Here is a 24,484-nt window from a genome sequence, read left to right as displayed (position 1 = left end):
AAAGGTTCCTGTGGGAGAAGGGGTTCCTGTACCGAGAATGGGCTCCCCCAGGGGAAATGGAGTCAGGGGGGATCAGGAGGCAGCTGGTGGTACCCCAGAAGTATCGCCGCCAGCTGCTGTGCCGGGCCCATGATATTCCCCTCTCAGGGCACCAGGGAACCTGGCGTACCCAGCAGAGGCTGCTACGGAGCTTTTACTGGCCTGGGGTCTTTGTTACTGTCCGACAGTACTGCGGATCCTGTGACCCCTGTCAGAGGGGGAGGAAGGCCTGGGACAAGGGGAAAACAGCTTTAGGACCCTTGCCCAGCATAAAGGATCCTTTCCAGAGGGTGGCCAAGGTTAAAAGGGCGGCTCTAAACCAAGAGAGCCCAAAGCACAGACCTCCAGACTGGAGCGCTGGGAGAAGACCACAGCCCAGTTGGAACCCCAGAGGTATGGGGGTGGGAAAAGGGCACAGGCCGCATAAACCTTCCCACATGCGAACTGCGAGTGCCATCAAGCACCCCGACCTAAGGGGGGGCGTGAAACTGAAGGGGCCTGGTGTAATTCCCACCAAGGAACTGGAGGGATGCGGGGGCATCCATGGGAACGGGGGTAGGTTCGAACTTCCCCGGGTCACTGGCTAAAGTGACCCTGCTCAGTTCGGTCTCGAAGGGGGGAGAGATGTGACGAACTGGGCCTGTTCTCACGGTGGTCTGTGAATGCTGACAGGGGAGTGTTCTGGGATAGTCTGCATTGCAGGATGGGATCTGCCCGAGGGCGCCCGAGGGCGCATACCTGAGTGTGTAACATGAGAACCCAGGAAGGGGTTGAAGGGGAGGCGACTCCTTAGCCCGGGAAACTGAACAAAGGCTGTGGGAGGGGTCGCTGAAGGCAGAGTGCTGGAAGCAGGCAGGGAGAGAGGGCTGGGGGGCATAGATGGCTCTGACCTCCCAAGGGGGGCTGGGCTTGGATGCCCGGGGACCCCAAGATGGACCTAACTGAGGGGGTCCCTGTTGTCTGTGCCTGCAAGACCTGTCTTGGACTGTATTCCTGTCATCCAAATAAACCTTCTGCTTTACTGGCTGGCTGAGAGTCATGGTGAATCGCAGGAAGCCGGGGGTGCAGGGCCCTGAGTCCCCCAATACTCCGTGACAGAGGACAATCAGAAATATGCCAAATAAATATAGTAGTGTGCACATTATTTTTATTGACACAATTATTTTTATTAAAAATCACAATTCAAGAATTCAATGAGGTGTGAAGATAATGCAGATAAAATTTTCAAAAGTGACTTAGGTACTTAGCAGCCTAAGACTCACTGACTTTAAATGAAACATAGACTCCTAAATGCCTATGTCACTATTGAAAATGGGACTCAGGCTCTTAAGTCACATAGATGGTTTTGAAAATATTACGCTATATCTTTTCCATCATTTTGAAGTGTCTTACATGCTTTTAAAGTCTACTTTTACCTTTAGCTGATTCTTTTTCTCCTCTTAGGATTTTTTCATTTCTATCTTCCATCTTATCATTTTTAATAATGATATGAACAGGGCTTTGGGCCTGTCTACACTTAAAATGCTGCTGTAGTGCTTCAGTGAAGACACTACCTATGCCAACGGGAAGGTCTCCTATTGGCGTAGGTGATCCACCTGCCCGAGAAGTGGTAGGTAGGTCGATGGGAGAATTTTGCTATTGATCTAGTGCTGTCTACATCAGGAGTTAGGTCAGTTTAACTGCATCGCCCAGGGGTGTGGATTTTTCACAGTGTGGACCAGGCCTCTGAGTCACAGGCTTAGGATCCTTTCCAGGCTCTTCCCCAGATTTGCTGGGTATCCTTAAGCAAATTACTAAACTTCTTTGTGCCTCAATTTCCACATCTGTAAAAAGGGAATATTAATACTTAACTACTGTTTGCCTTCATGATGATGCCGCCATACACATCAACTGTATTTGTTTGCCTAGTCACATAGCCCCTGAAACATTTTTGAAAAGTAGTTGGTAGTTAGAGTCATGTACAATTCCCTCAGTATCAATATTCCATAGATCATCTATGCAGCCCCTAGAGTCCCTGCAGCACATGAATTACAGGCAGGAGAGAGCTGAGAGAGAGACCAGGAATGTAGGCTTTTGTAGTGCTAATTAAGAGTATATGGTTCCCTGAAGTCATAATCCACCTTATTGATTCTGCTCTTGATTCTTCAGTCCCAGCAACAAGTAAGGGGGTGTTTCTGATACTGGTGCTAGTACTGGTTAGTATCAGGTTGGAGACGGAAGGATTCTGAGCCTAGGGATGGATTTTTCTATGTCCAGAGGGCTTTGTGTGCATGCACAATAGGTGTTCAGAATAAACCAAGGCTAGGTAAGAAGAGAAGGGGTTTTCCACTTTGGGGACAGGTGTGTGTGGGAGGGTGTTTCTGTGCGGTTGGGCTGGAGAGAATTGGGGAAATTCTGAGCCAGGAGTGGAATGGGTTGAGTTGCAGGATTAACGCAGGAGGGAATAAATTGATGGTGTCAAGGTGATAAGAAGCAGATGTTAGGATAGAGCTAGACCGGAGGGGGTGAGGTACTGGGGCTGGGAAGGAACAGTGAATGGACGACGGGGAATAAATACTGATTTCTCCTACCTTCATCTTTTCAGTCATGTGTCCCAATTTTTAAGTTATTTCTCAAAAGGGGGAAGAGAGAGAAAGGTGCCCCCTTCTCCTCACAAATCTCTCCCAAAAAGGCTTCACTGTGACACTCCTGAACACAGTGTCTCAGTTTTCCACTTTGTAAATATGATTGACTTGCGGAGAAGGGAGGATGGGGGGAGGGTACTTGCTCCCTACAGCCCCATCCATTATTTTGAACACCACAATGCCATTAGACTGATCCATCTTAAAATAATTAGGCTGACAGTGCATTTCATAGATTCTAGGACTGGAAGGGACCTCGAGAGGTCATCGAGTCCAGTCTCCTGCCCACATGGCAGGACCAAATACTGTCTAGGAATATCCTTGTTTCAGATAAGCATAAAATACTCTTTATGGCTCAGGAAAATTGCCTAGGGTGGTTGTGGAATCTCCATCTCTGGAGATATTTAAGAGTAGGTTAGATAAATGTCTATCAGGGATGGTCTAGACAGTATTTGGTCCTGTCATGCGGGCAGGGGACTGGACTCGATGACCTCTCGAGGTCCCTTCCAGTCCTAGAATCTATGAAAAGGCTCTTAATGCCTATGATGGCTACAAGGTCTTCTCAGAAAGGGCCCAAAATGACCATAAGACACTGCTTCACAGCATGCTCCTGCATTAAATCCTGGGAGACCTTTTCCTAAAGAACTCCTGCGAGGCATGAAAAAACTCCTTCGGTGTTTGACTTCCAAGTCTTCCATAGGTGCCAAAGCCTGAATCAAAATCTGAGATTAAAAGAAGAGTCATTTTCTTGTAAAGGCAACCGATGATGAACCATCTAAACAATTGGATTGGCTAAAGATCTGAGTTCTATGTGGAGGAGAGCTGGCATGTTCAAGGGGGACACATGATTAAACAAAATGTAGTACTCCAGATGCCAGATTTGACCAGACCCCTGTGTGATTGGCTTTTCTAGATCTTAGGAGCCCCTAGAAAGGGAGGGCTTCCTGGGATCCAGGCTGATCATGTATATCAAATATATATGAAATATATTAGCCAAAGCATTAGGGAGCCAAAATGCCCTTTGAAGGCTCTGGTGAAATCTGGAATAAAATCCTAAACCTAAGCATTGTTTTTTTTCCTGTTTCGTTGTTTGCTTGTCTCCTCTCCCTTCATGTTTATTTCAGTGGCTCTCCATGGAGAATTCTTCACTTCTTCCCCTCTTTTCTCCATTCTTCCTTCCATTCTCTCTCATCTTCTTACATTTTCCCCTCATGTCCCTTTATCTTCATAGAGGGCCCTCTCCTTTGGTGATTGGAGGCAGAGTAAACCTTTTGTTCTAGCTGGAGTATAGACCACCCATATTTCCCTCCATCCAAAGTAATGTGAACAGCTGGCTACAGACATCTGTTTGTGACAGAACTTTTTCAGGCATCTTAACTAAAACTTTTTCCTTACCCAGTTTTATTTGGAATATAGGATTTGTTAAAGAAAATCTGCAAATGTTTGGAACTTTGGGGTTGAGGTTTTCTAATGTATTTTCCTGTCCCATCATCCTGCTGAGCCAAAGATAGCAGACAAGTAGAAGAAAGAGAAACCAAGGCCAAGAAATGCATTGTGAGCTCATGTATATCCTGGCACAGGGGGCCTGGCTTGTTTATCCTTGTCACGTGGTCCACTCACTGCAGGTGGCACCTCCTCCTGGCCTCTCTGGGGATTATCTCTTTCCAGATCCGAGGCCCTCTTCTGCTGCTCACTGCACGCCCTGCTGTCACTCTCTCTCTCTTTCAGTCTCTGTGACTCTGGGTGCTCCTTCTTTGTGACTTGGCCTTTCGGCCAGGTCACTATACGTATTTCCCTTTCCGGGGTATCAAAGTCTTTCCTTACCAGCAGTCTTCTCACTCACTGTCCCTATGGTGCCACTTCCTCAGTGGCTGGTAGGGGAACCTGGGCCCACCCTCTACTCCAGGTTCCAGCACAGGGACCCTCTAGTCAGCAGCCCAGATCTGTTCCATCCTTGATCTTCACTGTCTTTTCCCTGAGCCTGTCCTTACCTTCTGGCTCTCCCTCCTTCTCTTGCCAGCCCCATAGCTCCCTCCTCCCAGGGAGCAACTGTAGGTTACTTGCTTCTACAGCTCCAAACACACCTCCCTTGTTCCAGAGAATGAATGCAGACTACTACCCTGCAGCCTCTTCTCTGCTGCCGACTTCCCATTTTTATAAACCCAGCCCAGCTCGTTCCTCCTCAACTAGGCTCCCTCATTATTTGCCCCAATCCCAGTCAGAGAATTACTTAAGCCACCAAGATTCCCCTTAGTTGTGGCTTGTCTGGCTAATTAGCCCTCTTCTTAGTCTACATTAACCCCGTCAGGGCAAGTGTGGGGTGAACACCCCATCACAGTTCTGTCGGAATCCCCAGTGACAGTAAGATTCCAGACATGTATGGAATGCTGGTGCCCCCCATAATGACTATGGGGAAGATTCCACATTGCAGCCAGTGCATGGGGCAAAGGCTATGCTGAGCTGGCTGAGCAGGCACCAGTACTGTTCTCCTATCCCTTTTCAAGCAGGATCCAAAGCAGGAGGGAGCAGCAGAGACAACATAAAAGCAGACTGTGGAGAAAATGTCTGTATTAGTTCAGAGTCTTGGCAACACCTCCTCTGCAGTTGTTTCTAACTCTAGTAGCTTCTCAGACAACCTCAGTCATGCTGCTATTTCCCCTCTAAAACCAGCCCTGCCCCAGATTGCACTACAGCTGCAACAGGAAGTGACTACTTCCCTGTGTGTTCTCACCGCTCCCCCAAAAAAACGATAAACAGTTAATATGAGTGCCACCAGAAGTAGTGCCATGACTGCTTGTCTGCCTGGGGAAGCAAGCAGCCTATATCTCCACAAACAAGGGACTATCCTACCCTTACTGTTGGGGGAAACCATGCTCATCCTGTGCCTCGTATCCTGCCCAGGTTTCCCTTGACAGTAGTCAGGATGGACTGTTAAAGTGACCAGGATCCAATTCCATCATCCTCAATAAACAGGAGCCTTAGTATGTCAATAGGACAAACAATAGGAAAAAAATCCTGCCCTTGAGTCTCATTCTGCTCCCCAGAACCTATCCGTTCCCAACATAAAAAGTGTTAACAAGGGAAATCTGAGGAAGGTAAAGACAATTCTGAGACCTAATTCTGATTTATACTCAGAGTGGCTCTTTAGTTATGAGGTAATGTCTGAATTGCAAGGCTTGAATCTTCTCAAAATAAAGATGAAGAAAAGACTAGTCATTGCACTGCTCTCATTCGTCACTGGTCCAGCATCATAAGAGTCTCTAATAAAAGAAATCCAAAAGCTAGAGGAGGCCTCATAAATTATTGTTAGCTCACCATTCCCAATTTGGATCAAGGTAAGAAAGACAAAGAAACTGAAGGCAAATATTTCCCCCTCCTGCTTCTTTTAAGATTATGTTAAGGAAAGTGTTATGTATGGTTCAAGTGTGAACTGCACATGTGAACTCTCTCTATCCGTGAGCAGTTCTTTCAAGTGACAGGCTGAATGACACCTGGTGGACTTTAACTGCCCAGATATCTGTTAGAAAAGTAATATGGCAAAACACAAAATATCCAATAGGTTCTTGGAAACATTAAAGGCAATGGCCTTCAAAAAAGCAGATTTTAACAAACTCAGAGAACGGGTAGGTAAGGTCCCATGGACAAAAAATCTAAGGGAAAGATAGCTCAGGAGAGCTGATAGTTTCTCAAAGAGACAATATTAAAGGCACAACAGCAAACTGTCCTGATGCAAAGGAAAGATAGGAAAAATAGTAAGAGGCCAATTTGGCTGCATTAGGAGCTCTTTAATGACCTGAAAATCAAAAAAGAATCCTATAAAAAAAATGGAAACATGGACAAATTGCTATGGATGAGTTGAAAAGATTAGACAAACATGTAAGGCAACATCAGAAAGGTAAGGCACAAAATGAGTTACTAGCAAGGAACATAAAAGACAAGGTGAAGAGGTTCTGGGAATACATTAGGAGCAGGAGAAAGATGAAGGAAAGTCTAGGGGCCTCTACGTAGCATGAAAGGAGAGCTAATAAGGGATAACATCTAGAAGGCTGAGGTGTTTAATGCCTATTTTGCTTCAGTCTTCATTTAAAAGGTAAATTGTGACCAGATACTTAACACAAGGGGGGAGAAATGCAAGACAAAATAGGGAAAGAATAGGTTATTTAGAATATTTAGATAAGTTAGCTATATTCAAGTGGGCAGGGCCCGATGAAATTCACACTAGGGTACTTAAGGAACTAGCTGAAGCAATCTTAGACCCATTAGCAATTATCTTTGAGAACTCAGAGAAGGTGGGTGAGATCCCAGAGAATTGGAGAAGGGAAAACAGAGTGTCTATCTTTAAAGGGAGGAACAAAGAGGACCCCGGGAATTATAGACCTGGAAAGATACTGGAACAAATTATTAAACAGTCAGTTTAGCAGCACCTAGAGGAAAATAGAGTTATAAGTAATAACCAACATGGATTTCGCAAGAACAAATCATGATAAATCAACCTAATTTCCTTCTTTGACAGGTTTATTACCCTACGAATTGGGGGGAAATGTAGATGTAATATATCTAGATTTTAGTAAGGCTTTTGACACAATCCCACCTGACTTTGTCATAAACCAAACTAGGAATATGTGCTCTATGAAATTATGATAAAATGACAAAACTGGTTCTAAAACTATACTCAAAGAGTAGTTATCAATGGTTCGCTGTCAAACGGGGAGGATGTATTTGGGGGGTCCTGCAGGGGGCTGTCTTGGGTTTGGTATTATTCAATATTTTCATTAATGACTTGAATAATGGAGTGAAGAGTATGCTTATAAAATGTGTAGGTGACACCAATATGGGAGGGGTTGCGAGGACTTTGGAGGACTAGATTAGAATTCAAAATGACCTTGATAAATTAAAGGATTAGTCTGAAATTAAAATATGATGTTCAATAAAGACAAGTGCAAAATCCTACACTTACAAAGGAAAAAAATCAAATGCAGAGATACGAAATGTAACTGGCTGGACAATAATACTTCTGAAAAAGATCCGAGGATTACAGTGGATCACAAATTGCATATGAGTCAACAATGTGATGCAGCTGCAAAAAAGGCTAATATTTGGGGTGTATTAACATGACTGTTGTATGTAAGACATAGGAGGTAATTGTCTCACTCTTCTTGGTACTGATGAGGCCTCAGCTATAGTACTATGTCCAGTTCTTGATGCCTCACTTTAGGAAAAATATGGACAAATTGGAGAGAGTCCTGAGGAGAGCAAAAAAAATGATGAAAGGTTTAGAAAACTGACCTACTAGAAAAGGTTAAAATGAGAAAAGACTACTGAGAGGGGGGATCTGATAGCAGTGTTCAAATATGTAAAAGGCTGTTACTAAGAGGATGGTGATCAATTGTGCTTACTGAAGGTAGGATAACAAGTCATCTGCTTAATCTGCAGCAAGGGAGATTTAAGTTCGATATTAGGGAAAACTTTCTAACTATAAGATCGTGAAGTATTGGATTGGGCCTCCAAGGGAGGCTGTGGAATCCCTGTCATTGGAGGTTTTTAAGGACAGGTTAGACAAACACACCTTTCAGGAATGGTCTAGGTATATTTGGTCCTGCTTCAGCACAGGGGGCTGGACTAGATGACCTCTCAAGGTCTCTTCCAGCTCTACATTTCTTTGATTTTATAAGAGTCTAAGGCCATAGAATATCACAGTTGGAAGAGACCTCAGGAGGTCATCTAGTCCAACCCCCTGCTCAAAGCAGGACCAATCTCCAACTAAATCATCCCAGCCAGGCTTTGTCAAGACTGACCTTAAAAAGCCATGTCTGCACTTACAAGCTTACAGTGGCACAGCTGTACCAATACAGCTGTGCTGCTGTAAGAGTGCTTTTGTAGCCTCATTATGCCTACTGGAGAGAGCTCTCCTGTTGACATCATAAAAGCAGCTCAATGACCGGTGGTAGCTATGTCAGCGGGAGAGCGTCTCCCACTGACATAGCACTGTGTACATGAGTGCTTATGTTGGAAAAACTTACGTCGCTCAGGGGTGTGTTTTTTTCACACCCCTGAGCAACAAAAATTTTGCCAGCATAAGTGCCTAGTGTAGGCATGTCCTAAAGTGGTTGTCTAGAAACAGACAGTTTGTGCCCATCAGTCTTCTAAGTTCTGAAGAAGACTATTCATCAGGAAGAGGATATGTAATAGATTGATCTGGATTTTCCTCCCCTGCCCAGGCTACAATTCTGCAATATTTAACATCCCCAAATCCACAGCATGATTGGGGGCACCCCAGCCAAAGGAGGCAGTCCACGTGAGAGGGCTCCTGCAGAGATGTGCGATTTGAAAGAACTGATCCAGTACCCTGAAAGAAAGATGTTTTACATCTCCAAAATTAAAGAATTCAGGAAGGAAAAACAACTCATCTCATATCTACTTCACATTTGGGCCATAGAACCTGTCCTATCAAATGACTGATCCTGTGGAATCTACTCAATATTCTTTGTGATTCTGGAAAGGAATTACGATATGCAGCCATCTTGGATCTTGAATTGCTCAATGTGTTCACTTGGAAATCTAAGTGCATTATGTAGGCTGTAAATAGAATCCTTACCCCTTCTGGATTTTTCTGTCATTGATAGATACATGTCCCCTTGTCATTATGGTATATCATCATAAGTATATATGCTTCTGAAACTACGGTAGGCACTTTCAGTCAGGACCCTGCCTTTCAGTCCACCACCCTGACAGGCTTCCTAGATTGGGAGCCAACCTCTACCCATTGTTCATCAGATCACCCTCAAGAAAGAAAAGCAGCCCAGTTATGGCAACAGCTATAGAAATATGGCTTTATGGCAAACAAAGAAAAAGTCACATTTTTCAAATACGAAGACTGCAACTTCTGGTGGGTCATGTTAGAATGTCTTCATTTTGAAAAAGAAACTGAGGAAGATTACAAATTATTCATCTAATATTAGAAACCCCACTGATTTGTCAGATTTCTAATGCAGCTAGCTAGTAGTCATGCTGGTATCATTTGGAACCAACACTTCCCACAATCTAACTCTCCATCAGATAACTATTTCTTAGAAGAGTTAAGGTGCTTCTCCAGTCCTAATAGTTGAAAGCTCTATTCCAGACAGATATTAGTTTTCTTTATAGTAGGATTAAATCTTGTGGTTATGAAGAAGTTTAGTATTTTACAGCTTTGGAAGGTGGTGTTCTGCAAAATACTCAGAGGGGATAGTCCTGTGTCCCAGCTGGGTAAAAGGACTGGTTTTCCGCCAATCCTCTGGGAGAGAGGGGAAAATCCATTTAAGATCATGGGATACTCTGGGTCTAAGAAAAGAAATTCTCAGCAAAGAACACATTTTACTTTCTCCTTGCTTCTCTCTCGTTACTGCTCTGTGAAAAAATCCTATATTTATGAGAGCTATGACTTTTTTACACCCGTATTTTTCATCATGAGGTTTCTTTTCTAATTCACCAAATTAAATGTACAGAGCCTAGCACTGTAGGTACTATATAAATTAATAGAAATAATGACCTATTATATTTTCAATTCTGGCACGTCTCAGGATCAAGCCCACTGACTTCAACAGAGCTTAGGGTACTTAGCACCTTGCCAGGATGAGGCACTTTTTTCCTATTCTAAGTATGGGGAAACAATGTAGTACTCAGATATAACTGTGTCATAACTGTGGCAAATATAGACTTTGTAATGGTGAAACCTATCTGTCTGATACCTAGGCATTACAAGTACAAGGGGGGAGGGATGTGATGTGATGTGATGTGACAATGGTTTGAGCATTGGCTTATTAAACCCAGGGTTGTAAGTTCAATCCTTGAGGGGGACACTTAGGGATCTGGGGCCAAATCAGTACTTGGTCCTGCTAGTGAAGGCAGGGGGCTGGACTTGATGACCTTTCAAGGTCCCTTCTAGTTCTAGGAGATGGGATATCTCCATTACAAGTTAAAGTATATTGCCTTTATCTCCACAGTAATTGGTAAGGATACTACAACATGTATAAATATTAATATTTTCAGAACTGAAGTATGTAACTCATATATTTTCAATTTTAAGATATATTTATATTTCTTATCTACCAAAAGCAAATAGTCATGGTTCTGTCAGTTTCCCAGCATTTCAAACAGTCATCCAGTAACTAACTTAGCCATGGATTCTAGGTTAGGATCTATTGGAAATGGCACACCTACTGCTAAGAAAACTGACCAAAAAAATCAACCTTTGAAATGCTAAGCAGGAGAAGAAATACAATATTGCCTGGTATTATTTTAACAGATTGGTCCATGTATGTGTAGAATTTTTCATTCCATTTGTTGGGGTTGACCAACACAACTCATTCATGGCTCTGCCACTTTTGAATTACACAGTCACCCCTAATTCATGGTAAAAAAAGACATCAACACAGAGCATACACAAATATTTCACAGAGAGAGAAAATAGTCAGTGCTGTAAATTTGCACCTATTTTTGGTACACCTTCAATAATGAAATGACAAAGGAAGAAATTGTTTCAGACAGAATTTTCAGAGTGCTGCTTATACATTTTCTTTTATAGATGTTATGATTTTGTTAAAACAGGCCATATTGAATCCATTGGGTTTTTTGTAATAGATTTCAAAATACATAATAAATGTAAGTAATATGATGACTAATGGGTCAAGTGAAGTTGGAACATTTTAAATGAGAAAATAGCTGGAAATAATTTTCAGGAAACTATTCCAGTTGATTTTTGGTCCCCCACAAGGTATACGTTAACATAAACTCCATAGAATCGCCTTTGGGATCTGAATTCCCTCTCTGATTTCATTATTGCAACGTGATTCTTTTCCTTTCACCGTTAAGTCATCTCCTGGTGTGGTGGGAGCATATAATAAGTGTAATTTATTTATGTTTGTCTAATCTCCTTTTAACTCAATAGTCATTTCATCATTCTGTTTCCTAGTAGCTGTTCAGAAAGTTGTGAAGGGTAATTAGAAACTAATAACTGACAGACCTGGATTTACTTGGTAATCTAAAGGCAAGGGAATGGAGAGAAAAGTACAGCAAACAGGAAAGCAGATTAATTAATTGCACTTTTTACTGGAAGAAAATATTTTTCCATGAGATCCTCTAATACAGTTTATTCGTATGTAGTTATGTAATTTGGAATAGTCCACTTTTCCCCAGTTCGTTAAGGATCCCTTTATTGTTTATTTGCAATGGGAGAGCCTCAGACCACGATGGGGTGGGAATTGCATATCCTGTTTTGAATCTGATTCTGTGCTTCAGGGCAGAGAATTTGCCCTTCAGAAGAGAGCTAAGGTAGCTATAAGCCACCTTTGCTCCCTCCTGATTCTAGTGTAACTTAGATAGCTTCCCACCCGTGTGCCATGGCTTGTGAAGGTGTCCTCAAAGGACAGTCTGCAGCTGTCTTTCTTAGTTCTTGCACCTGGGGAATTCTCTCCCACCTCTATCCATGGTTTTTAGTGCTCCTTTATGATGCAATGGCCCTTTTACCTGGCATGAAGGGGCCAAGTAAGGGGTTGAAAATTTCACCCATTATGATCTTTATCTGCTGCTGTAAGATGCCACCAATCTCCACTGATATATATTCTGTCCATCACTTAAACAAGTTTTTCTCAGAGTGAATGTTAATGTTCCTTTCATAGTGTTAAGTGGAAACAATAAAATCATGTAGATTGCTCAGTTTTATTTTTATTTTTTATGTTTTACTTAAAATGCCAAAGAATCTTGTTGCATAATCTTTGTCATTATGAGATTGTTAAAATATTTGCAGTAAAGGCTCCAATGTTATATTTTCTGCAATTATGCTCTTAGTTGACCCACCAATTTCTGTTAGGCCTGATTCACTGTATAATAATAACCTAATATAAAACTTTGTCATGTTATCAGGCATGGCATGACAACATTTTTTGCAGTGTGACACACACTGTTTCAGTGTGGAAAACAGGGAAGCCATCCACTTACCCTGGCTTGCTTTGCTCCTGTGTTTTAGTGCTAACTTTTTTTTTATTGCTTTTTGGATGAATTCAGGGTTTATGAAAACAAGTGACTAACAGCACTAATTAAATACAGACATAATGAGACAGGTGCTGTGCAAGTTTCCTACTCAGCTCTGCAAGTGCACCTCAGTCCAATCTCTCTGACTAATCTATCCCTATATCTTTCTCTGTCTGAGAGATCCCAAGAGAGTACTACTGGGCAATTACTCATCTCTCCTTTAAGGCGCTCTCATGCAGAATGCTCTAGGATTTTATCTTGTCACCTCTCCTGTGGAACATGTATATTAGGATGCATTTATTCTTGCTGTTTGCAGACATAGAAAATACTGCTACAGGAAAGCATCAATAGTCAAATATGCTCTTGAAAAATAAGGTCTCTCCCCTCCAGTTTAGTTTCTCACGTGCTTAACTGTGAAGCAACACCAACAAATATTTTGAATTTGGTCCATAAGTGCAACTTCATTGATGTATAAAGATGATCTAATAGGGTATGATTTTCCAAAATGTCTAGGTGATTTAGGAACCCAAATCCCAGTGGCACTTCAAAACCTAGGCGTTTTTGAAAATTTACTAATAGATTTTTTACTTTAAAAAAAAAAAGAACGAAGAGTACTTGTGGCACCTTAGAGACTAACAAATTTATTTAGGCATAAGCTTTCGTGGGCTAAAACCCACTTCATCAGCAGGAGAAAAAAAACTTTTGTAGTGATAATCAGGATGGCCCATTTCAAATAGTTAACAAGAAGGTGTGGGTAACAGTAGGGGAAAAATTAGTGTGGAATAATAGTTTTTACTTTGTGTAAAAGTACACCAGCAACCACACACCACACAACAAAAACCCAGGAACCTATCCTTGCAACAAAGCCCATTGCCAACTCTGTTGCATATCTATTCAAGGGACACCATCATAGAACCTATTCACATCAGCCACACTATCAGAGGTTCGTTCACCTCCACATCTACCAATATGCTATATGCCATCATGTGCCAGCAATGCCCCTCTGCCATGTACATTGGCCAAACCGGACTCTGTCTACGCAAAAGAATAAATGGACACAAATCAGACATCAAGAATTATAACATTCAAAAAACAGTCGGAGAACGCTTCAACCTACCTGGTCACTCAATTACAGACCTAGAAGTTGCAATTCTCCAACAAAAAAACTTCAAAAACAGACCCCAATGAGAAACTGCAGAACTGGAATTAATTTGCAAACTGGACACCATTAAATTAGGCTTGAATAAAGACTGGGAGTGGATGGGTGATTACCCAAAGTAAAAACTATTTCCCCATGCTAATTTTCCCCCTACTGTTACTCACACCTTCTTGTCAACCACTCCTCTACCCCGATATAACACTGTCCTTGGGCGCCAAAAAATCTTACCGCATTATAGGTGAAACCACATTATATCGAACTTGCTTTGATCCGCCAGAATGCGCAGCCCCCCCTCACGCCCCCCCTCCCGGAGCACTGCTTTACCGTGTTATATCTGAATTAGTGTTATATTGGGTCACGTTATATCGGGGTAGAGGTGTATTTGAAATGGGCCATCCTGATTATCACTACAAAAGTTTTTTTTCTCCTGCTGATAATAGTCCACCTTAATTGATTACTCTCATTATAGTTGGTATGGCAACACCCATTTTTTCATGTTCTCTGTGTATATATATCTTCCTACTGTATTTTCCACTGCATGCATCCGATGAAGTGGGTTTTAGCTCATGAAAGCTTATGCCCAAATAATTGTGTTAGTCTCTAAGATGCCACAAGTACTCCCCATTCTTGTTGCTGATACAGACTAACACAGCTACCACTCTGAAACCTGTTACTTTTTAAAATATTTCCTTGTTTATTTGGGACGGAGAGTCCTGGAGAAAATCAGAGAGATTTAGTCTTGGGCCCAGACTTTTAAAGGTATTTAGGTGTTGCTGCACCTAACATTGCAATGCCTAACTGATTTAGGAACCTACACCTCAATTTTAAAGGTAATTTAGGATTCTAGCACCTAAATCCCTTTTAAAATTAAGATTTAGGCTCCTAAATCAGTTAAGCATTGCAACGCTGAGTGCAGTATGCCTAAATACTTTTAAAAATCTGGACCTCCGTGACTTACCATGCCCTTCTTTCTCAGTTTATTTCAAGTTGTTACTTATTTTGTTATTTTCTGCCCATCCTTCTAGCCTATATATGTGCCTTTCTATTATTTACCTGTCTTAGCTAGTGTAACACTTTTCAGTTCAACATGGAAGTTTCAGCACAAAAGGAAAATTTTTCAGAAAGGTATTAATTAAAATGTGAGTTATAATTAAAATAGTTTTTCAACTGTAACTTACAGCTAACGGCTGCCAATGAAGCATTAATAATATTTTTCCAGGAAGGCTTTATTTCAAATTCCACGTTTGTTTCCTTAAAGAGATAATGGAAGTCCGACCTTCCCATTAGCAAGTTTATGTCCTGTCATTGCTGGAAAATAGCCCTAGTTTTACTTTTAGAGACTAAGGTCCTGATTCAGGAAAGCTTTTAAGCATGTACTTAAGCCTGTTGAAATCAATGGTAAACTTAAGGGTGTGCTTACGTGATTTTCTGAATTGTGGTGTAAGGACCTAATCTTGCTGCCCTTTACCCTTGAGGTAAAAAGTTTCAGATTGCCTGAGAAGCAGAAGAACTGAGTTCATCTGGCTAAACCACAAATCTCAAATGATTTTGTCTTAAAAGAACAAGCTGGTCATTTCAAACGTGAAACTTGGCCCAACTTTGATTTAAAGGTTTATCAACCTATGTGAACCTTTCAACAAACTGTCTGCAACATGAACTTGTAACAAAACCTAAAATCAGGCAGTTTTGTATTTTGTTGTGAACATTTCAGACAGCTGAGTTGCATGAGTGAAAGTGATCGCATTGTGCTCTGTAACTGAAAAGAACTGTACAGAGAAAAAAATAACCTTTTTTCCTTAAAAGGGCAACTACAATTTTTCATTCTTCATTACTGAATGAAAGCTGAACTGCAAGGCAAAAATTTACTCACAGCAACTGTATGCAGTGGCTTCTTGTCTGGCTGACTGGACAAAAAGGGGTTGTTGCCCCTACAAGCGGCTCCCTCTGCAATTGGTACAAAAGGGGAGGAAGGGGAAAAATTACCTAGATGGGCAGGGAGGAACAGGAAGTAGCTGGACCAGGTATATGTATGGAGACATTGCCCTTCCAGATGACCTGGGGGAGAGGGCTACTTGTACCCCAGGCAGTTGCGGAGAAGCCCTCTGTCACTGTGAACAGGCTGGCAACACCCACCCTCCCACAGACTGATTAGGAGTAGAACCGGGTTGTCTCATGATCTGCTGTGGGCATTATGTTAGTCTCCTTTTTACTTGGGGGCTGGGAAGGAATTTTTCCCTCACTGCCAGATGTCCCAAGATGGGGTGGGTTTTTTCGCCTTCCCCACAGCAGGTCTGGGACATGGTGGGGTGGGGCAGAGGGGATAGGTTATGATGTCACAATGTAATAACTAAAAAATTTGACAGATGCCCAGTGCAGGTACTCATTATGGAAGGGATGTAGTTATCAGGAAAAAAATGGATTGGAAGGGGATTTAGAGGAAAATATCTCTTAAAGGAGGTGGGGAAGTGAGTTCAGGGCTCCTAATGTCTGGTACAGTGGGGAGCCATCTCCCTTCTTTTTTCTAGTCCCCTTAATCCTTATATGAGGGGCAGGGCCGGCTTCAGCATTTCTGCCGTCCCAAGCAAAAAAAAAAAGCCGCGATCGCGATCAGCGGCGGCAATTGGGGGAAATTCGCTCCTAGAGGGAGTGAGGGACCTGCTGCCCCCGAATTGCCGCAGGTGCCACCCCTCTCCCCTGGCCACCCAAAGCATCTGCTTGTTAAGCTGGTGCCTGGAGCCGGCCCTGATGAGGGGAGGGCAGCGCGGCAGGGTCCCAGTAATGGGCTACGTGGAACCAGGTTGGGTAGGGGGAAGACTGAAAGTAAGGGGAAACAATTAAGGAAATATTGATGGCCTGCACTGTATGATTTGTTGTTGGGTATTCCCATATATTTTAAGTGGGTAAAGTTCTGTTTTAATTAAACCACATACATTGCCCCCTGTCTTTCTTATCGTGTGGCCAGGACAATAAAAACTGAGGTAAACCTGGATTCCTGTGCTGAAAGCCCCAACTCACTGGCTCCGAGAAGTGTTCAGCAGCATAAAAATAAGATTTAATTAACCAAAAAATTCTGCTGCCCACCTACATAATCGTCTTGGTACTTTGCTGAAATATAACATCACAACTATTAAAAATGTCATTGCAACCCATGAAATTCATTTTATTGTGATTTCTCAAAATAATGCATTGTGAGATATTTTAATTAAACCAGGAAGTATCAATATAATTTCGCAGGAAGTACCAAGAAGATTTCACAGAGGGGGGAAATATTTATAAAAGGTTACATTATTTCTGTCCTGAATGTTTCCTCAAAGCAGAGATTAAGCATAACTGATTTTTTAGGTTTGCTTTACAGTTCACATTTAAGTACAAAATACATTTAAAACAGTATGATATAACCACTGAGTAGAAAACCAAAAAAGTATACACATTATCCATCAATTTAAGTGTGGTGAAAATTTCCACTGTCAGCTTTAGAGTTTATATACAGTACCACTAAAGTTGTTTGACAAAAACTCAAGGGAATGAGAAATATATATTTTCAGTCTGATGCACACAGATTTATGTATTTATCCTCCTACACACTGGAGTTTATGTCTATGTCTTTTCATAAGGCTGTGATGATCCCTGAACAGAAACAAGAAAATAAGATTGAGTTAGATTTCTTCCATTCAAACAGTGATCACTGTTTTTAGTAATTTTATTGAAATGTCAAAATCAGCCAAAGAAATAATATTCTCCCTCCATACTTCAAATAAATGGTAATTATTTTTTCCACTAAATGAGTAATTGATAATGTTTTTGTCTCTCTCAAATCTTTTCTGCAGCTGACATAAATGTGGCTATATCAAAGCCTTTGAAAGCAAACCTGAGCTTTGTCAAACTTGATCAAATAAATCATTTCCTGAAGAAAATCATAAGGACGAATGACTATGAGACTAGCAAGGAGGCTGCTTCTTCAGCTGATAGCATTCCAATCAAGGATGACATATCAGCACCCAAATGTTCCAGTAGAAAGGATTCTCCACCTGCAGTAAGTGCTAATGGAGAGCAAATGGCTTCAGTCCAAGAAAACTTGTGGAGAGTTGTTTCCTGTTTTCAAAAGATTTCCATTCATACTGCTCAAATGGTTGTTTCTATGGAAACCATGCCACACCTGAATAAACCTTTCCTGTTAGCATCTTTATCAACCCTCAACGGAAGTCTGAATGTCAAAGCTGGACATAAAACTACAGGTAAGAGCTTTTAACAATGAAAGATGCTACTTATTTGTATAAGTATCATTATGTTACCCATTTTACAGCTTGGTAAAGTGAGAGATAGAGATTTGTGTTTGTTGCTCCAGGTAACAGTAGTTAGCAGCAGAACCAATTACTTTAATTCTCTACTCTGAGGTAGGAGTTGGGGTTTGATGTGGAGCTCAGTAAACCGGTTGCAGTTTCCTGATTCAGGGCTGCCTGACCTGGAACAAGTTATGGCTACACAGGGGCATCCCTAATTTATGCTGCTAGCATAAGGTTCCCTATGATACTAGAGGATTCCCTATGATAGTAGAGCTCTACTCTGCCCATCTCCCTCCACTCTCTGTCCTGTACTCCCCACCTCTCCCCCAGTCCGTTTAGCCCAGGGGGTGGGGAAGGCTGACACAGGAGATAGCAGTGCTGTCTCCACCAGCTTTCTGCTGGCAGAGTGTTCTGGAATTCTCCATTAGCTTTCTCCCATCACTTTAAGGCACTTTGCACAGCTTACAAAGCACAAACTGGCTTTAGTGGAATGGAGAATCTAGCCCCAAGAATCCTGATTTCCAGTCTTTTACTGTAACCAGTAGACCACCAAAAAAAAGTCAACCTTCCTCCCCAAACCCACTCAAACTCTGTACATTTTAGAACTACAATTTTATACAGTAGTTCACCAGTATTAGGGTACATCTACACTACAGGGGGGAGTCGATTTAAGATATGCAAATTCAGCTACATGAATAGCGTAGCTGAATTCGACGTATCGCAGCCGACTTACCCCGCTGTGAGGACGGCGGCAAAATCGACTTCTGCGGCTTTCTGTCGACGGCGCTTACTCCCACCTCCGCTGGTGGAGTAAGAGCGTCGATTCGGGGATCGATTGTCGCGTCCCGTTGGGACGTGACAAATCGATCTCCGAGAGGTCGATTTCTACCCGCCGATTCAGGCGGGTAGTGTAGACCTAGCCTTAGAGAAGCCAAGCTTGCCCTCTCCTGTATTCTTTTTCATATTGTGTAGTAATTAGAACTGGGGACTGGAATTCAGGATTACTGAGTACTATTTCTGGCTTTGCCTTGAACTCACTGTGTGGCCTTGAACCAATAAGCTAACCTGTCTCTGCCTCTGTTTCTCCATTAGTAAATGTAGGGAATAGTTTCAGTACTTCCTGTACCTGTCAGGGATGTTATATGGCTTAGTGGTATTTGTAAAATGTTTGAGGGCCTTGGATAAATTGCAAAGTACTGTAACCAGGGCCGGCTCTAGGCACCAGCAAAACAAGCTGGTGCTTGGGGCGGCACATTTTTAGGGGCGGCATGGCTGGCGCCAGAATGCCGCCCCTAAAAATGTGCCCTGGCCGCCCTAGCTCACCTCCGCTGCTGCTGCCACGGCGCGTGAAACAGCTGATTCACGTGCCGCTACTCACCCTCCCTCCCAGGCTTGAGAGCCTGGGAGGGAGGGGGAGAAGCGGCGCCCGCGCCGCGGCCACTCGGAGTCTCCCCCTCCCTCCCAGGCTCTCAAACCTGGGCAAGGGGGAGACTCCGAGTGGCCGTGGCGTGGGCGCCGCTTCTCCCCCTTCCTCCCTCCCTCCTAGGCTTGAGAGCCTGGAGGGAGGAGGCAGGGCTGGAGATTTGGGGAAGGGGTGGAGTTGAGGCGGGGCCGGGGGTGGGGTAATTAAAGAAGGGTGGGGGGCGGCCAAAATTGTTTTTGCTTTGGGCGGCAAAAATCCTAGAGCCGGCCCTGACTGTAACTATTGCTACTGTTTTATTATTAATTTGTCATAATTCTGGGTTGAATTCTGACTACATGGATACTGTAAGAAATGCTGCTAATGTGCTATGCATAGAAGAGAGACAAATTAGAACTTCCCCACAGTAGATACTAGCAGGGGTAGGCAACCTATGGCACGCGTGCCGAAGGTGGCACACGAGCTGATTTCCACCGGTCCAGGGGGCTCTGCATTTGAATTTAATTTTAAATGAAACTTCTTAAGCATTTTAAAAACCTTATTTACTTTACATACAACAATAGTTTAGTTATATATTATAGACTTATAGAAGGAGACCTTCTAAAAACGTTAAAATATATGACTGGCACACGAAACCTTAAATTAGAGTGAATAAATGAAGACTCGGCACACCACTTCTGAAAGGTTGCCTACCCCTGTACTAGAGACTGGATTTTTAAAGGTATTTAGGTACCTAGAGATGCAGATAGATATGTGGTGGAATTTTCAAACGTGCCTAGGCACCTAACTCCCACTGAAATCAGTAAAATCAATGGGAATTAGGCACCCAGACACACTCAGACGGAAAAGTCACTGCTGTGAGACTTAAGGCACGTCTACACTACCGCTTATGTCGATAGAGCTTATGTCGCTCAGGGGTGTGAAAAAGCCACCCCACTGAGCGACACAAGTCCCAGAAGGACTCGAAGAGGTGGAGTAATTATGCTGATGAGTGAGCTCTCTTCCATTGGCATAGCGCAGGGGTCAGCAATCTCTGGCACGCGGCTCGCCAGGGTAAGCACCCTGGCGGGCCAGGCCAGTTTGTTTACCAGCCACGTCCACAGGTTCAGCCGATCCCGGCTCCCACTGGCCGCAGTTCGCCGCTCCAGGCCAATGGGGGCGGTGGGAAGCCACGGCCAGCACATCCCTTGGCCCGCGCCGCTTCCTGCAGCCCCATTGGCCTGGAAGGGTGAACCGCGGCCAGTGGGATCCACGATCCGCCGAACCTGCCGACGCAGCAGGTAAACAAACCGGCCCACCAGGGTGCTTACTCTGGCGAGCTGCGTGCCAGAGGTGCTGACTCCTGGCACAGAGTGTCTGCATCAGAGGCACTACAGCAGCACAGCTACTCCGATGTAGCACTTCTTGTGTAGACTGGCCCAAAAATGTGAGGAATTTCACACCGTAAGTAGAATTAGCAGAACGCCAAACATAAATAGATTCCCCTTTAGGTTTAAGGATTTTTACACCACTTTATAAACTGTATTGGTTAGTCTCTTCGTAAAACTAATAAGATGGTGCATTTACATGATCTGGAAGTTAGCCAGACCTAGCCAGCTGGCAGTGTAGCTTAAGAGATAAAGAAAATGGTTTGTAGCTGAGAAGTATGAGTTCTAGGCCAAACTAGGTGATTTATTTCTTTTTCATCAGAAATATTCCCGCACAGGCCAATAAACTTCAGTGCTTTTTTATTGTTTTAAAAGTTGAAAATGAAAAATTCAAGGTTCATAGAACATGAAAGGCTATGAAAGTGCTAGAGGCTGAAATTCTTGATTTATCCACAAATAAATTGCAGTACAGACAGGAACAGTGAATGCATTCCCACGCTTTTCCAATCGTATCTCAATCCTCGTATGGAAAGAGCAGCAACTGAGTAGAGTAAAGGGCATTTTTAATATCCTTTACATAGTTTTAGCCTTCTCTGTGTGTTCTAATCCTCTTTCTTTCCGTCACTTCCCTTCTGTCGTACTCATACTTTATCCCTCTGATGGTACATTATGGTGTCCACATAAGCTTCTATATATCAAAGCCAAGCCTGTTCTGTCACTGTACTTTAAAGCAATTTGGCAAACTCAGCAGTGTATATCACTTCCCCCTGAGTTTTCATCCTCCCAGAAGGACTTACCTTGACTTGCACATTAAACCTCAGAAACATTCTACCTCAAAAACATTGTGCTACAAAGTTGTATTTCTTAATCTTTCAGGCAGTGCCAGGAGACAGATTATGTTTGGAGTTTTTTTTGAGTGCGGTAAACTACACTCAAGTCTCTAGTGTGTTTTTATTCTGGCAAGCACTTTTAAATAAAGCGATAGTACCGAATCTAATCAAAATGCAAGCTAATCATTTAATATGAATGATATCCCTAGCTAGACAATAAAGTGAGATCAACAGACTCTCTTCACATTTCTCCTATTAAAATTAGTGCATCTTTCTGATTTATAAGAAGAAAAACACATCACGTACACACGAGCTTTTGAATTCCAACACAGCAATGTGGGAAATTGTTTTTAAGTTTCAATAACTGAAAAACACATTTCCAAAGAACTGCATTCAAAACACCTTATTTAATACATTTAAAGGTAACTTTAGGAAAGAAGATAAAATATTGTGATGGGGCTTGAATTATATTTTTGTCTCAAAGATCTTCACAAGACACAAGAATACTGCAGTTACTAGCAAGAATTGTTTTATTAAATGTAAAAAATATCATGCAAGTTAGCTGAATGGAAAAATGCAGTAGCTGTGTCAATCAGATTTTTGAGAGCTAGGACTATTTAAAATATGTCAGTTCAGAATTTTCTTTTAAAAAAGTTTTATAGATTTACCTTTTGAGTTGAACAGGGTTAATGTCCGATATTTTATAGTATGAAACTAATACGCAAATACTTTACTGTGGCTTTGATTTTATAGTCATATAAGTATTGTGACCATCTGTAGCAGCTGCATTTTACGAATTATTTACTGAACCAAACTGAGCACAGTGACAAAAGTAGTCATCTCAGATGTACTGTTAAAACAGGGAAAGAAAAAGGAGCATTGCTTGCCTTTTATACAGTATGGCCATCTGTTGTACAGATGTTCTTATATAGAATGACTTCAGATTCAATAATTGTAGAAAATTTTCATTAAAACCTCAACAATTTGCACTTGTTTACTTGAATCTGCATAACTCCCCAGTGAGACAACACAACACACTTGGGGCTTCTTTGGTTCTCACTAGCTTTCTCTTTGATCCTTTTTGATGTGCTGACTTTAATAAACATAGTTAAAAAAACTGTTCAAAAAACATCATGGAAAAAACTACAAAGGAACAATTATTTCAGTAGAAACTACCCTAATCCCTTACTTACGCAAGCTATTTTTAGTGAAAAATATTTTTTACACATTTTATGTGACAGTGTTTTATAAACAGTGTAAATGGCCCCATTTCCAGATGAGTTTTAATGTAAGAGATGAAGTTGGTTTGTAATGCTAGAGGACTCATATGTGCTAAGAATTATTTAGAAAAACACACACGGGAATGTGTTGTCGGCTTGTTTACTCCCTTATGGGGGGAGGGAGGGAACAAAAGCTTATGACCTTGTATAATGACTGAAGTTGTTTTTATTTTGTTTTGTTTTGTTTTAAATTATCGAAGAAGCTTGCCAGATGTAATTTGTGAAAAACTATTCTCTCCTCCCCCCCCCCCCTGGACATTTAAAGTTAGTACCACTTTAACCATGCAAACTCAAAACCTTCTAATTTTTTTTCCATCCTATTATTTAAGAAGAAAATTGAAAAATACAATGGCTAATCAGTTGAATTATTTTTTTCACTTTTTGACGGGATAAATTGCAATAGTGATTGTACACCCCACAACTATGGATATTTTAGACCTACCTGTAAATATAAAACCTCTATTCCATTTAGCCTGTTGCAATATTATACAACCCCAAATCCCATTAGTGTTTCAAGGGACTTCATTTTTTTGGACACTCTGCAGGTTCTAATACAACAGTGACTTTTAATCACGATTCCAATTTCTGCTAGAATACTTATACTCTGTAGTTATGGCAAAGTCCTGAGTGGTTTTAGTAATGTAATATTATTATAGAATGTGATGTACTGTATTGCAGAAAACTCTGTGACTAAGGTTATCATTAACAGTAGTTTTAATTTTAGTTTAGTAAAGGCAACAGTTATAACTTTGTGACATATTCAAGGACAGTAGTTTAAATGTGAAGGTAAATTAATAATTTAATTGTAACCAATGTATGTAGTTTAAAGACAGAAGTTAACATTTGGTTCCAGTTTTACCTGAGTAAATTTGGAGCCACATCTTGAAATAGTGAATGCTGTGAGTTTGCTCAGGTAACTTGCAGGTACTTTATTTGTATTGTTGACCAGGAAGCCCAAGTTCACGAGCAATCTGAGGAATTACAATGGGCCTGATCCTGTGAGGTGCTGGCCATCTCTTACATGGTGTCTTGTATCCTTAACGTCTCACTGTAATCAGTAGCACTTGATGGTGCTCAGCACTTCACACAAGGCACAGAGCTCATTGTTGTGTAGTGCCTCATGTCATTAAAACTTGGATAACTCACAGAGATTCACCAATAAATTCTAGAAAGCAGGGTGCAAATATCCCGCACACGTGCCCCATTAGCTAATTTAGATTGATTTTGAAATTGGAGCCACCCACCTGGGTAAGATGTAGAAGAGAGGTTGGGAACCATACTGTCTCCAGAGTGAAAAAGAAGAAAACTGTAGACTCTCTCAGGACCAGTTCCCTGTTCCAGGAGGGCACAAGAGAGAAGAGACTCTGCTTGATACCTGGGATGTTAGGATCTCATACCATGAAAAATCTAATGAATTGTTTTCTTGGTAAAAGAGTAACAGTTTAAATAATTTTCACTGCCCTTCCTCTATTATGCA

General features: G+C 41.9%; 1 protein-coding gene across 5 annotated transcripts in view; it reads left to right on the top strand.

The window, feature by feature from the left end:
• The window catches only part of VPS13B (vacuolar protein sorting 13 homolog B), a 960,935-nt gene that overhangs the window by 782,915 nt on the left and 153,536 nt on the right, over positions 1 to 24,484 (top strand). For all 5 annotated transcript variants that reach the window (XM_054017509.1, XM_054017507.1, XM_054017510.1 and 2 more), the window contains exon 36: positions 17,655 to 18,062. In XM_054017509.1, the coding sequence (XP_053873484.1) occupies positions 17,655 to 18,062 (408 nt within the window). The remainder of the gene's footprint in view (positions 1 to 17,654; positions 18,063 to 24,484) is intronic.

This window comes from Malaclemys terrapin, chromosome 2, assembly GCF_027887155.1.
Source record: "Malaclemys terrapin pileata isolate rMalTer1 chromosome 2, rMalTer1.hap1, whole genome shotgun sequence".
NCBI classification, from domain to species: domain Eukaryota; kingdom Metazoa; phylum Chordata; order Testudines; family Emydidae; genus Malaclemys; species Malaclemys terrapin.
Note: the sequence above shows the minus strand (reverse complement) of the source record. Positions and strands in the feature narration are given on the sequence as shown.